This window comes from Stegodyphus dumicola, chromosome 5 (assembly GCF_044657685.1).
Source record: "Stegodyphus dumicola isolate Sdum_Otavi_A_Nest chromosome 5, ASM4465768v1".
NCBI classification, from domain to species: Eukaryota; Metazoa; Arthropoda; class Arachnida; order Araneae; family Eresidae; genus Stegodyphus; species Stegodyphus dumicola.
Genome location: NC_140772.1, coordinates 121,323,969 through 121,340,702, shown reverse-complemented (window position 1 = coordinate 121,340,702; position 16,734 = coordinate 121,323,969). Strand labels below are relative to the sequence as shown.

Below are 16,734 nucleotides of genomic sequence, written 5' to 3'. Positions count from 1 at the left end.
TGGCGCCGAAATGGATGAAGTAGTTTCGATTTTAAATATCCTTAAATTCAAACTCTCTCGGTCTATTTAAACCAAACTGCATACATTTAATGATAAAACATTCACACATAAATCTTTAGTAATAATTCAACAATACAGATAAGCTTTAAAATAAGAATTACAACAGTTACAGGTCAGCTACGCTTTTAGCGACCGAATTATATGAACGATAAATCTCAAAAGCGTATTGCCAACGCAGGGCAACGAAAAGGTGGAAATTAATTCGATAAGCGTGGAAGTGAACAATATCACTTCGTCGAGAATAGAAAGGTAAGTTACTGAAATATAACTAATTATAGCTTTGAGACGTAAGCTTCGGTTAGTAAAGATTTTCTGCGTCTTTCGTATTATAATGATTTTAATTCATAATAACATATGAAATAAAAAAGAGAAATCAAATTGCTAATTTCTAATTAAACAAATTTTAAATGAGCATTTATTGCAACATATATGTACACTTTCTTAAATAGTTTTGCAACTTATGGGTTGTAAATTTGTTTAAATAATTATGTAACTATTTAATGATTTTAAAATTAGTCAACCATCCATTTATCCAGTTTAAAGTCCAATAATAGTTAGTCGGTTAATTGGGAATCTAGTGTATAAAGCATCGTTCAGGTTCGAAAAAGCCTTAAATCGGCTAAATGGTTTGACACACTACATATTGTAAAAACAGTGCCAAACCCAAAACTCCAAGAAACAGAAATCTAGAGATTATAGATTGCTGAAAAAGGAGCTAACTAATCACGCCAGAGAGAAACGAGCTCAATCATGCCATAACACAGGTGTTCCAGATGGTTATCAACGAGTAGATCTCTATCAAAAATTTCTTTTAGGAACAGAATTCAAGTACTTCAGGCAAGCACTCATCTTTTATCCCTAACTATAAGAATTTATTTAAGCATCTAAAAATATTAGATTCTTGAGCAATGGTGACTGCTTCATGCTTTATGTTTCTGTCTACAGAACACTGGAATGTACAATGTTAACTGTAATGCTTATATTAAAATGATTCTTTCAGCTTATATCGCATATATCCATTGTCTGGTGTAATTACACAGAGAACTGTGCGGTGCATGCAGATATTCTGGATAACTCGGCTTTGCTCCATAGCAGCAAATGTACAGTTATGAAGAATATTTTTCCAAGACACACCGCCGCTTGTCATTATCTAAGAGTACGCAGAAAACCAATTTTTCCCGATGGTCTTATTGTTTCGAGATAGATATTAAATTCTACATAAATCTCTAGAAGAAAGTGAAAGATGCTGCAGCCTTAGAAAACTCTTTAGGTCCGGACGTCGGGCAAAACCGACTAGCCTGTGGTAAATTGACGGTGCCCACATCCTCCGTCAATAGTCTTCAGAACAATGCTCACTCCCTAACAAGAGAGATTATTGTTAACTCTGCCATAACAGACCTACCCTACAAATAAACTCTTATGTTCTATGTTCACTCAGCATTCAATGAAACTTTCATGGTAATGTAAGAAAGCAGTTTTATGAAAAGAATGTAAAATGATATCTTAGGAAAAAACCTAAAAGAATCTTAGGTTTTTTCCTAAGATATCATTTTACATTGATTGATGGCTTAGGAAAAAAAGCATATTTGTGATTTCCTTTCCGATTCTTCTTTTTTCTACCATGCAGCTTCATCTTTGTTAATGGATATAAGGTATTCAGAAGTACGCAACATATAATTTAGAGTTATAACATTTATAACTCTAAATTTTGTGCAAGCGTAGATCATGAATTTTAAGCCGATGATTAAAATTATTATTGACTGAGTGTGTCTCATTAGCATACAAAACAATGTATGGTTAACACATACATACAACCTTTTTAGCGCAATGTTATGATTTTTTAAAAACAAATTAATTGTTTTGGTGCGGCTATTTCCCGAGATGACCACATCTGAAAATAATCAAAATTTCTTATGACATAAATTAATATCGGCATTAAACATCCTCTCCCTCAGATGACCATTTACGCCGAGGTTTAAAATATATGCGATAGTGGGTGGTCGTCTTATGAAAATTTTATTGTGTACATTTTAATAATAAATTTTCAATTTAGCAATAGCATATGAAAGCTTTTAAGATTTATTATACTGCTTCCTCCTTTATACTTTTGCTTAAGATTAAATCGTTTTTTATGAGTTTTCTATTCGAAATTAATTATATCACATAGAAAAAATCAATTTGCCATGAAGGCAATATTCAAAATAAGTGTTTGTTTATGTTATGAGAAATACAACTCACTTCCATAGGTATACTATGAGAATATGGCATACCTTAAAATATAAAATAACAATAAACCTGGTAATTTTGAATATTAAATAAACATGTATTTACGAGTTTTAGAGCAAATATGCATTAAGCCTTTAAGGACGGGTATTCTGGAAACATCTCAGCCCATACAACGCAAAAAAAATGACAAAATATCCAAAATTTTCGAAACAAAATTTTATTCACAATTTGCAATTTAAATGAACAAAATATGAAAGCAATAAATTTAAAAGCCTTGTTTTTAACTAAAACACAAAGCTATTAAAAACTTGATAAAAAAATTAGCATGCACGAAATACATGAATACTACTGCTGAAAGAAAGTCATTCTTGACTCCAGATTTTACATATGTTGCGTTCTTTTTTTCTATTTCTTGATCATTTTCTTTCCATCAGCGCTACAACATTTATCTAAGATTGCTCAAGAGGAATGAATCAGCTGAATACTACATTTCTAACACTAAAATTTTCTTCTTCTTTGTTCAATTCATCTAAAAGTAGCTTCATACAGCATTGATAAAGAAGGCATCTTCTATCAGGGAAAAAAAGAAGATGATGTTCACGTAGTCATCATGCTAGACTAAAAGCATAAAACTAAACATAATTTCAAAAATCAAAACATTTGGATTTTATGTATACATGGTATAGAGATCAGATAGATTTATTCAAGCAACTCAATTAGTCAGCAGTGAAGAGTATTTTATACCTCTTAAAATTTCCACTAAGTAAACCAAGTCCCATTTAATCTGTGCCACTCAAATTATATTAAAAGAAGAAATTAGCATGGCAAAAACTCAAATTTAGCTTATTTAGCCTGCCCATCCTCTCTGCTCCAACAATACAGATTAATAAATTAAGTCTTGCTTCCAGAATTTTAAGGATAGCACAAGGTTTCAGCTATTCTCGTCCTTAAAGGTTTATGAGAGGAAATAAGACAAAGAGAGGATTTAATTTATCAATGAAAGCCATTAATTTCAACAATTTAAGAGTTAATTTCAGTCGTCAATTAATTAATTTCACTAAATATTGAATTACATTCCTTTTATCATTTATTTATAACACAAATTCAAAAATGATACTTCACTCATCCATTAACTATTTTCACCAACTGAAGGATTAACTTCACAAGTTAGTTATTTAATTTCAACAACTAATGCATTGTTACCTCCAAACATCAGTTTTGCAATTCCTTTCATAGCTTTTCCCTTGTCAGCAAATGAATAAAATATTCTGATGTAATTTTATAGTAATAAAAAGTGGCAAATAATAATGTAATTTTACAGTAATAGAAATTGGCAAATAGTAATGAAATTTAATAGTAATAGAAATTGGCAAATAAAAATGTAATTTTACTATAATAGAAATTGGCAAATAATAATCTAATTTTACAGTAATAGAAATTGGCAAATAATAATGTAATTTAACAGTAATAGAAATTGGCAAATAATAATGTTATTTTACAGTAATAGAATTTGGCAAATAATAATGTAATTTTACAGTAATAGAAATTGGCTAATAATAATTTAATTTAACAGTAATAGAAATTGGCAAATAATTATGTAATTTTACAGCGTGTAAAATTACATTACTCTTTGCCAAATTATGTTGCTATTATCAAGCTTGCCAAAGAAGTTGGCAAGTTCTTTAATCATATAGCAATATCTCATGACATAAGAACAAGATCTAGTTCTTGTCCTTTTGTCATGTGATATTGCTATGGCCTTACAGCATGTGAAATTACATAACTCTTTGCCGACTTTGTGTTGCGCAACAGAAGTTGGCGAGTTTGATAATCGTACAGCAATATCTGATGACCTAAGATCAAGATTTAATTCTTGTTCTTATGTCATCTGATAATCCTATGCGGTTATTAGATCTTTTAGATAAAAAAATGCAATTGTAAGGAACACTATGTATAATAATTATAATATACGAGTATTTTATTTAAATGTGTTTTAATTTGTGACATGGTATTGGGGTATTTCTGAATTTATATTAACCATTTAAATACTTTTACTCATATATCCACGCATTTAATTAAATGATTATATATGTACTAAGCAAGAATACTAAAGTTCTCCATCCTAAATAGATATGGATGCTGTAAAAATAGTGTACTAGAAAACTATGCAATACATATTCAAAATAATGCTTGTTTGCAAAATTTCATTAAGTTTTTGCTGAAATAAAACATGTATCACTAACTAACTGTCTTTATGGAAATATTCATCGTTCCATAATTATTATAAAAGCATCAAATCCTAGAAATAATATGCACGAGTGCTGATTGAAAAGCTTTATTTCTCTATCCTGATATTAGATGTAGTTATTCCGTATTGAATTTTGTGAAGATCATACAACGATGTGGCTACATTTTCAATTGCTCAAGTGCGGCCGGCAATAGGCCTTTGATCACATCTAATGGAATCGCCAAGTATACTTTGTCATGGATAATGAAGAAGATGACTGTGATAGAAAAATGCGAAAAGCTGTGAAAGATTACGGTATATGTGCCTAACCGTGCTATAGTATTTCAGTTACAGAAGCACTTCAGAGAAGGAACAAGCGAATGACTGGCATAGCCTATTCTAACATGCCATTTACAGCATCAACCCTGCCAGTCCACGGATAGACAGTGAACAATAATTATTACGCACACATCCCGAAAATCCATTTGTGTAGTGTTGAAAAGATTAGATATGCTCAAGTAATAATGCTTTTGCTTCAGATGTCGCTGATTTTACAATTGTAACACTATCTTAAATGGATTGAACAGCATTAAAATAACCTCTACACTGCACGGCCGTAGGACCATGAGATTACTGGATGTTGTTACTACTGAAAATCGAAAAAGAGTAGCTTCAGATAAGAAAATGAAAAAAAAAAAAAAAAGAAAAAAGAAAAAAAGCCGCAGTGTTAAAAAATTTCATAAAACAATTAATTTCATGTTATCGAATCATTTGTAAAACGCTTCAAAAATAACATCAATGTTATCTATTCTTGAAAAGAAAAAAAATATATATACAGGGCTTGTAAATTTGTCTGATTGTGAATGAAAAAATCATGCTTAAAGTGGGTCAATCAGCTGATTTAACTCCATAGACAGTTCCTTGTTTCTAATATTGACCATATGCTGCGAAACAGATGATTAAATTTTGGGATATAACTAGAAGTAGCTTAAAATACATTAATGCTGTAAACTTTCTCTCATTTGACCTCTGGTCGCATTTCCATCAAGAGTTTGTTATTTCCCTTGCGAATCAAATTTCCGTTGCCAATTCTTCGGAGCTTTTTTTATTTTAAACCACATATCACTTAAAAAATTTTGTTTTAGCTTTTATAAATCACAGATATATCCCTCAAAACATTTTATTTCAGCTTTCTATATCTTCTGGAGAACATATGTTTGGTGATAATGGATATTTAATCTTTTATCATTAGCAGTTTTTAATGTACTCTAGTACAAACAACACCTGTGCAAAGCTGACTCAAAACACAAAACAGCTGTCTGTCTTATAAAATGTTGTTGAAACAAACCCTCGAAAGCCAAATGGTGCAAAAGAAAGAGCAGGAACTTTCAAAACAAGAACTATGAGCTACGCTCCGCACTTTGATGACATAAAATTTAGCAGGGTGCATTTTAAAATTTTATTGTTTATGAATAATTAGGTAAGAGTTTTTATCTAAGCAAGTAAAATGATGCACTTGTTATGAAGTGGTTAAAAAATATTTCAAGAATCTTCACTAGTTTTTCAAAAAAGAATTAGACTTTCCTAGTTATAATTTATTATTTTATCTCGTGTTTCGCTATTTAAAAATAAATTACATAAATCTCAATGTAAACAATATTTCGGAATTTTTGAAAAATTTGTTTCTTTGAAAATGAGCGAGTCGCAAAACATTTCCTGAGATCAGAAAGGTCCTTGAGGGAGAAAAATCTCGGAAATCTGATTTAAGATTTTACTGATTTTATACCGTTTCCCCTCAAATCTGAAGAAAAGCTTCTTCTTAAATATTTTTGATAACGTCAAAACAAATATTTTCAGAAGGTACATTATGATTCCTGTCTATCAATTTCATAAAAAGAAATATCGCTAACGAAAATGCAAAACACAATAAAGAGCAATTAGCTCACAATATTAAAAATAAACTTAGGTACAAAACTATTGAACTATTGGCACTAATGAAACTGTCACCGCCCGAAATACTAATGACAGAAATAAATTTGAATAACTTTTCTTGCTACATTTCATTTCACAGATAATTCATTTAAAGATCCTGCATTTAGTTTCAAGCAGCTTAAGAATAATAATACCCTATACTGTACACCCTAAATTTTCCATACTAAATTTCATGAGTAAAATGTATTAGCTCATGAATACATGAGCAAAATGTATTCATAAGCAAACGTGTTAGCAAAATAAACACTTTCGTTTAAATAAATTGATCTTCACACACTGATTTTTTAAGAAAAACTGAACTTTGGTTTCCTGTCTCATGCTGTAACAAATTATGAAAGTCCACTTTCACTGCTGAAATTTGATGAATTTCGATAGGACTCATTGTTTCTACAGGAACGACGCAAATAAAAAGTATAATGTTTTCTTTGTCGCGCGTTTAAAGCCACACTTATGCTATCCATAAATCTTAAATTTTAAAACATTAAAGCTGTAAATACAAATAGCTATACAAATTAGAATTTTATAAAGCTGAATAAAATGTTCGTTAAATAACAACTGATCTTTCCATTTAAGAATGTTTAATTTCTTCAAAGGAATTTAATGTCATAGTTGTGTAGAACTTTAATGCAATTCCTACAGTTAAAATATTTATTTCTGTGATGGTGTTCGAACTGATAGATAAAAGAGTCAGTCCAATGTTCTCGGAACCTCAAATTGACTCTCGGATATAAAATGAACAAATACTACTATCAGGTACTTACAAATATTGGCGTTTATATGCATTCAGTCACTTAATGATGATCACTATTGTCTACAGTTCAGCAGTACACATCAACTATTATATCTTCGCAATCTCAGTATACTGTGAACACTCTCTAAAATTGTGAAATATGAAGTATTTCTGATTTATTACTGTCCTTACATTTTAGTTCTTTACAAATACTTGTAAGAAGAAAAACTAAAATCTTTTTGTAATTTATCCTCAAAATCTGTTATCAAAAATCTCTTGGTGAATGCCTTTTATCCTCGCAGTTTGCTAGCGTATTTGAAAGAAGATTTAACCAAAAGTGGTTAAAAGATATCCCTCAAAACATTTTTGAAAATTTCGTAATTGTATAAGCGTAAGCAAGTAAACTATAATACAATATTAGATGAATCGAAAACAGAAAATAACCAGTTACTATAAATTTAAAATAATATATGCAGAAAAGCGAGAAATATGTAAACGTGACCCTCATCAAGAACTGTTAATCTCGGTATTATGAAAATCGTGCACTTTCATCTAATTCTCATCTTCTGAAACTTTCGTTATTTTCAGTAGACGACTTAATAACTGAAAAAGAAAATGGCATCACTTCCACAACATACATTTACTTACGCATAGCAACAGCAAACTGACACGCACTAGTGCACTCAATCAGCTTTAATATTCAAGGTAGTTTGGTGACGTGTTTAGAAAAACAGTCATAAGAAGGAAGACAAAAATAAGTGTATGAGAGAAAGGTTTTTAAACAGTTATACAACAGACCACTTTACCTAAATCTGGCAAAATTTAGTGAATGGGCAGAATTTCAAAAGGGATGTTATTCAGCTGTCGAAGGAGACTTTTTGGAGAAGTTCTACAGAAAAAAAAATAATCGAAACAGTAACAGTGCTTTGTGTAAATATTTATTTAGATTTTAATTTCTAAAAGAAACATGTTCTTTAATTAAAAATTTCAAGGTCTTCTTCCTCTCGTTTTCTGTCTGGTTTTGAAGGTTGGATATTAACATTTTTACGTATTTTTACAAAAATGTTTAATTTTTTACTTTTATCGTAGGAAGTACCTCAAAGACAGAAACTGTGCCACTAATTTAAAAAGGTGACATCTCAAGTGTCTAAAGAACAAAGAGGTACCTTTCAAATATCGAAAAGAAGAATCACCCTAATAGAAAGGTGTAAGAGTGTTTTAAAGGTTAATTAAAATTATGCATCATGTACGATAATAATCCACGTAATAAGTAATTATGTATTTACAATTCGTTTCTTTCTTTTGACACCAAAGTTAATAACTGTTGTTTATCTTCTAAATTTATGCTGTGCCATATTTAAATATTCTACCATTTTTTTAAGCTGAATTATACTTCTATCTCAGTTATGTCAATTTTTTTGTAGAAAAGATGCTCTTTCAGACGCTCATAAGGAATTCCTTGATGATTATGCAATTCCAGTTTATGCGTATAACAATTCAAACATTTTACCTGTATGGAACAACTATTAAGCAATGCTAAATTCGCTTAAATGTAGGAAATTTAATTTTGTCAAAATAACTTCGATAAAGCGAAAAAATTCTCAAAACGTTCTCGGTCTAGAGCTTAGATTACATCTGCATAAACGTTTCGTTATCAAAAAATTACAATAGCATTCTAATAAATGTCTAGTATGTGCGAAATGGTAATTTAACTAATTAGTACGTAATTAATACAATATACAACCCTTACATTAATGATTTTCAGTATAATATAATGCTATTAATGCCTCTGAAAAACATCAAGATTTCCGTTTAATCGGTGGACCGATGCGTTGATAACTGATATTTTGCATTCACATAGTTTATGCTTTAATACAATATTTTCTTAAAACATACTTAAAATTACTTTCTTAAAACATAATTTTTTTAAAAAAAGATCTTTCGTTATCGGTATTTGTTTGTTGTACGATAGTACTAGAGTTGACGATCTTACATAGCTTAATATTCTTCGTAGTTCATAAGTCTAACAAATTTTCCATAATGCTCAATTCTTTTAAGTTAGTTTTACGTGAATGAAATCATGTACTAATTTATCTTTATCAATAAATATAGGAAAGCAAATAAAATTGAATAAATCTGGTCAGCAATTACCAACTTTGTAAAAATTTGCTGCTGGCTTTTAAGACATGCTTTTAATTTTCAAATAACGATGCTTAGTTTTTTCCAGTAACGATATCCAGCTTGTTTCTGTTATTCACAAGAAATAGATAGAAGTTATTCCTATGACACGAAGCTAAAGTCCTGTGATCCAACGTTCAAAGGTTTGGTTTTGGATTTTGAAATAAGTATGTTGGACAATGTACTTTAAGTATACATTCTAATAAAATTAATTATCGCCTTGGATTAAAATGAATGAACGTTGACAAACTTAAATCACATTCTAAAATATAAAATATTCTTTAACTTTCTGTTAAAGAAACATTCTAAAACATGAAATATTCTTTAACTTTCTGTTAAAGAATATTTCATGTTTTAGAATTTCTTAGCCGCAATGACTGCAGCACATTGCGGCTAAGGAAGACTATTCCGTACCAAAATGAATAAACATAAAAAATATAATATTCTTGTCATTCATACATATTCAACAGTATAAAACTAATCATGTTGCCAGTAACAAAAATTATCGTATTAATGATAACATAGAATTAAATACTGAGAAAAAAAAGGCAAAAGAAATTCAGGTAATATGCTATTATTAATTGATTTTTTTGATGAAAGTATTAAAAAATACTAAAATAATTTAAATATGAAAAATAATGAGGTAGATGTTACGATATTAACAAAGTAACAGGAAAAATATTGAAATTCGGAGAGAATATTCGCAATATTTGCGAAATCTCAGAAAATGCCTTAAAATTCGCAAAATGTTTTGCGGAAATTCGCACCGAAATAAAAATATTTCCTTACCTTTATTCATGAATTTAGTGGGACTCTCAGTGATTTTTCTCTTTTCTACAGATGAATCAAATGATCTTGTAACCTCGTCTTCAGCAGCCGTAGAATATCGGCTGCTAAGCGGGACATGGCGAGGTAAACGTTCCAACACCAATCCGGAGCACAGATCAGCCACAGCTGTGATCAGAAGCAACAGGACCACCTACAAAGTAATAGATCATATTAAAATTGCAGTTCTTGAGATCAACTTCAGTTGACTTTGATTGGAAGCAAAATGCTCTATACATACGATGCTGAAAGTCTTTATTTCACTGTAAATTATAAAATCTGAAATAGTATGATTTTGTTCTGGTATAAAACTATCATTATGCAGCTGCTGTAAAACGCAACTTAGTTATAATAGCTTCAAGATGTCAATTCTGCACTCAAAAAGGTGCAATTTTAATAATTTATTCCTGATTTTGATGTAAGTTACTGAAATTCCGTATATGTTTTACTACACTCCAAACACATTTCACCAATTATAATTTGTAAATCCTCTTCTAATAAATATCTAATACTATAAGAGCCGAATAAAAAATAATTATGATTTCTTTAGTTCTTATGGTCACAAAAATCCATTAAATTTCTTGACCAATATCATTTGAAAACACTAAAGGTATACAAGGTTTACGTCTTACAAATAGGTTCAATAAATTGAAATTTTAATTTATAAACGAGTAGAAATATAGAAAATAGAAAACATTAATAAAATCTTCCAAATAATTATGAATGAATCATTTGGTGTTTTAAAATTATATTTTTATGCAATAAAAAGAGCAATAATAGTCACTAAATCATCATGCAACTAATTCATTATGAAAGATCTAAGACAGCATATGTTCCATACTATAAGAAACACAACAAATCCTTCAAAATTTTTATTTTAATTACATTAATCAAAATTATGTCGAACCCTCATTCGAATCTAATATGTATAATTCGACATAATTTTGATTTTTAATGTAATTAAAATCAAAATTTTGTAGGATTTGTCATGTGTCCTATAGTATGAGAAATACGCTGCTATCTGTTCATTTGGGTTAAGATGATGAACGTTATTGAGAATCAATTGTGCAAGCAAGGGTAGGTACAATTACTTTTTGTGCAATAAAAATGAATAGTAATTCATTAAATTTTCATACAACTAATTCATAATGAATAATCGGGTCATATAGGGAGAGGAGGGAGGAAATGTTATTCAGCATTATACAAGCAGTTGAAGATAGGGATTGTAAATTTACCGATTTTCCAATTGCCGATTATTCGTCGAGCCCACCAGCGGCCGAGCGGTAAAATCGCTGAACACTGGTAGTTCGGTCCGAGGTTCGAGTCCCGCGAACGGGCTGGCTGCATGGGCGTTTTCGTGGTTTTCCCCATGTGTAACGTATATACGAGCCATTTCCCTTAGAAAGTCCTCCACGAAAGGCATCCCTCCCCTTAGGCAGATAGCCCTAGTGTGCTTTGCCATAATTAAATACACCACCACCACACACACCACCACCGATTATTCGTCAAAACTGACAGCTAAAACCTTTGACAATTATTATTGGCGTTCCCCTTCTAAAATATTTAATGAAAACTTAGATGTAAGTAGCATAAAAATCGCATTTTATTTAAAACTTAAAAGGCACATAAAATGTACGAAAATGAACTAACTTTTTAACAAGAAAACATAAAATATAACAAAATACAAAAGTAATTCAAAACAATTTGCGGCATGTTAACAGATTGTTATACTATAAACACAAAAAAGGTCTTTCAAGGAAATATCGAGGGAAGTCCCCCCTTTGGTAATTTCGTTAGTCAAAAATTAGAAAACTGAAATCATGTAAATTAATATTTATCCTTTTCATAATAGATGAAATAACAATCTAGTTAATATATTGAATGAAAAAGAAAGGAACTATACTTGAGGAAAACCACGTTTTACAAAAAAGGCCTTTTCATATAAATAAATTTCAGGTATTCAAATTCCAGGGGAAATTATTGTTAAGATACTCGACTGTGACCCTTTTAGTAGTTACTAAGGATCTGAAAATGCTTAGAAATTAACTCTTAAACGTGTTCCTGCCGCTTATTAGGTAAGAGCTCTTAAATCAGATCGCTGTTCCACTGACAGTAATATTTTCGCCTAATTCTCTTATATTCTGAATTCACAATAAAGTCTGTCGCTTAACAAAGCTGCCAATCAAGTCAATTTTCAAGTGTTATGGCTGACTTACTAGCTTCGCAAAATGTGAAGTTCACTCGATAAACAAATAAGTAGTAATAACCATAAAACGTGTTAGTAACTAATTACATGTTAATTACACAAAACTTAAAATATAAGAAATCAAAAATAAGCGCTTTGCAAGCAAACAACTTCTTACTTGCAATTTACTTTCAGTCGAAAGCTATAAATTAACTGGTATACTCGTCGAAAATATCAGCATATTTTACGGCAAAAATGTTTTATAATGATTATCAGTCCCGTTTATATTTGCAGAGTTTAAATGCCAAATTGTTACCTGAAAACTTTTAATTATAGTTTAACGTCTCAAAAAATTTACTATTAAAGTTTCAAAAAGTTAACAAAAAGTGCTTTATAAAAGAAAGAAATATATGATAACAAAAAAATTCAATGTGATCTCGGAATTTAAATTGTTTAACACCTAAAACTAATTTCTGCTAAACAGTTATAAGAAATAGCTGCCTAAGAATTAAAGGTACAGAAAATAAAATTTTATGTTTTAAAATGAGCTGTTCATTTGGCAAAGCCAAGACATGAGACAATTTGATATTATGCTAATACTGCTTTATGATAATATTTAATATCATGTTAGATATATGTACTCATTTAAAGAATTAAATATTTAAATTTTAAAGATATATTTATGCATTTATTTCCCAGAAAAGATTGCGCACAAAATTTGTAGCAATTGGTTCCCTCAAATAGCGTATCTGATTAAAATTACATTGTTTAAAATTTGTACAAATAATTATTTCCCTATTTTTTTATACTGAATTATAACATGAAAAAGAGTTGAAAGCGAAATGTCTTCGGTAAATAATTTAGAATAATGATGTAGAAAAATTTATTCTTCAAAAAATAATCAAACTTATAGCAAAGCCATAAATAACCATAAACAGTTAATGGCCATTCTGAGCAACGATTTCCCAGATCTGCGCTATCAAATAAAAAATGGACAGTCTTGAAAAATGGAAAAAGCACGGGATCTGTCCGTGTGAGTTATGTTGCTCATCTTGCGGATTCGAAATATTCTCAGCAGGACATTCAACATTAAGCTGATTTCAAACCGTCATATCAGAAGTACGTAACTGAATTTTTTATTAAGGACTATGTTAAAAATTTAATTACAAATTACTTGAATGATAGATTAAAATTATGTAAAATTAGAAAATGGTACTTATAAAATGTTCTGGATACCTGTACACTAAACAACTTCAAAATAAAATCGTGATGCTTAGGAAAGAGGAATGCGATATATATTCAATAAGTTTGTTAATTATGTCATTCAATATTATGTTTGCCCAAAAATTACAAAAAATTTAACATATTTCAATAAACTTATAGGTTAAATTATTTTGATTTTAAATGAAGCAATGATTATTCACGATCCATAACTGTATTGATTTAAATAAACTTTCATTCTCCCATTAGGACTGATGACTTTTGATTTTTCACCGATAATGTTAACTGCAAGTGCTGAAACTACGCTCGTTACCAAAAATTAAGGAAAAAAATCACAAAATAGCTCTTTCATAAATAAGCCAATCCGTATAAAATTTGAATATGTTGTAAAAATAAGGATTGCTGAGTAAAACTTCAGTATGCAAATTAGTGGCGCTGCAATCGATATACACCATCATTTTTTTTTCACATCTATGGGAGAAAAGAGCACACATAGAGCTGCCAGAATTTGCCTTACGAATATTGAAGTATTATAGCCTTAAACATTATCACTTTTCCACAATTATTTTACTAAACGGAGATACAAAGTGATGATTTAATAATGTAACGTCAACTAACATTTTACTACTAAGCAGAACTCTTTCATAGCATGAAAGAAAACCCGTGTTAATAGAACTACTAAAGTCGTTATTAATTATGAAGTTTTTGAAACAACCATACTGCAAGGAATTTAAAAAAACGATTTCTTGAGTGAATATGTTACCGGCATTAATTGGTAAGAAGTTTTGGTTGCTAAGTCTCAGTGTCGCTGTTCATTTCCTCGATTCTTACCGTCAAAGCTGCCAGCTGCAACAGGTCATTTGAAATAATTTTTGGGTGTAAAAATAAAAAGATGGTTTTTTTTTTTTTTTGTTGTTGTTGTCGTTGTATTTCTCCCAGAGATGTCTAGTGCTAGAGGCAAAGATGTCGGTGTAAATCATTTAGAAGCGTAGGAAAGCATACTCTTTCCAAAACTGCTTTTAGGGTTGTTGAAAGCTATAGTTCCTGCATTTTGCTCCCCCCCCCCTTTTTTTTTTTTTTGGTCAGAGCAACAGTTTTACTACCTCATTAACCTAGATATGACACCGAAACAATTTATATTATTGCAAAAGTTTTGGTGAGATATTTTATTTGCCTTCATATCCCAATTAGTGTCCAATGAGATGGATCTCCTTATTGATCTATAGTTTATGCAATATCTCTATACCTTATTTAATCTAACCTCATATGCAAGGCATGACGCAAGAAAATACTAAAAAGATAGCATTTAGAGCCGCCGTGGGGTAATATTTATTATTTAAATACTAGTGTTTTTAATTAGTATTCTATTGGGTATTAATAAAAAGCTTTCCAAAATTCGAAGTTTCAACTCTTTTCAGATTAGGATTCGAAAAATTTTAATGTCGGGGGAAAAAAAGACGCGAAGCTTCGAGTTTTCAATATTTACGGGATTTTGAGATTCGAATAAACATTCTTAATTTTAATCCAAAAGATTTCTTTTAGAGTAAAATTGCCTTGGACGCCATACTGTATTTCTTATTCATTAAAGTATTCCAACATTAATCTAATGACAAGCAAATCGATTAATGCTATTATACACTCGTTCGAAAAATCCAGAGAATTCGCACATTATGTCGAATTTCTGAAAAACGGGCAGATTTTAATGAAATTTGATATAAACATATATTTGTAACAGAGAGAGGACACTGTTCAGAAATGTTCTATTTAGAAATCATTTTATGTACGCAAGATTATCAGTAAAGCTCACACTGCAGGGATGTCAAAATTCACGTCATCTTATCTAACTGAAAATTAGTGTAACATGATGTATAATCTCCTCTCACAGCCAGACAGGTCGCGCGTGACGGTATACTGCACTGGAGGCAGTTGAAGTGTTCCTGTGACAATCGATCCCAATCCTCAGCAAGGCAATTTTCAACTCTGGGATGGTTTTCGGAGAGGGATGGCGAGATGAAATTGCCAAGAGCGTCCCAGACATGCTTTGCATCCTTTTTAAGGTCAGAAGAGCTGGCCTACAATACATGCGGCGAATATCCTCACTTTCTTGGCAATCGTCGACCAGCTGAACTTTATGGACGTCCATTAACAGGAAACCCCGACAAACTACGCCCCTGAAAGTTCAAACATAGGACACTACACTTTCATCTCTATACCTCATAGCGCTCAGGAAGCCTTTGTCAAACGCATGCAAACGTATGAGGCCGTCCAACATAATGACTACCCAAACCATTACACCTCCATCACAGTAAATATCTTTTTCCTGATGTGGGGAGGGATGGTATCGTGTTACGGCCTTTCTCCAGCTACAGGTATACTGTCCGTTTCCAGGCTGAATGTCGACTCATCTGCAAAAAGCACGGTGTTCCGCTAAGATCTGGCCCAAGGCGTATATTGTCTGTACCATGCTAAAGGCACTCACTTGTGTGCTGCAGTGAGCGGGACTCCAACTGCGGGTATTCTTTCATATAGCCCTGTCTCATGAAGCCTTCGGGCAACTGTAGACAGTGAAACTCGGGTTCTATTGGGAGTGACACAAGTCAGCTGTCTCGCGTCGCTGGGTTGAAAGTGCCAAATAAAGATCCTCATTTGTCATTTTGGATCTTGATCGACCTTGTCCAGGTCTGCTCGACATGTCCTGACACTTTTTCCACAAATTTCAGACGAAGCTGGGGAGCTCTGTAGTTACGTGCACTTGGGATTGGCCTGCCTCTAATCTGCCGACAACTCGCCATTTCATTAAGTCATCCATGTGCTCGTGGCTACTCATTTTATCTGATAACTGCTAAAATTTGCGAGAAGTATTGCGAATATCGTCAAAGAAGTACGGGCATTCAAATTCCCCAAAACTCTTCGAACTCCTTTATCCTCTCCACAGCCACAGCTCCGTAGACATGCATGTATAGGCTTAAGTAATTGACCTAACGAATATTTGCATACTTTTTCAGCGGCATAATTAGTATCTTCGGTTCATAGTTTTCGTAAAAATAAAAATAATTTTCAAACTCTTATAATTTTACCCACAAGTGTATA

General features: G+C 31.2%; 1 protein-coding gene across 1 annotated transcript in view; it reads right to left on the bottom strand.

Moving 5' to 3' along the window:
• LOC118188621 (uncharacterized) overlaps nucleotides 1-16,734 on the bottom strand; it is a 72,775-nt gene that overhangs the window by 32,431 nt on the left and 23,610 nt on the right. The window contains exon 2 of the mRNA XM_035359114.2: nucleotides 10,203-10,392. Coding sequence (XP_035215005.1) covers nucleotides 10,203-10,392 — 190 coding nt within the window. The remainder of the gene's footprint in view (nucleotides 1-10,202; nucleotides 10,393-16,734) is intronic.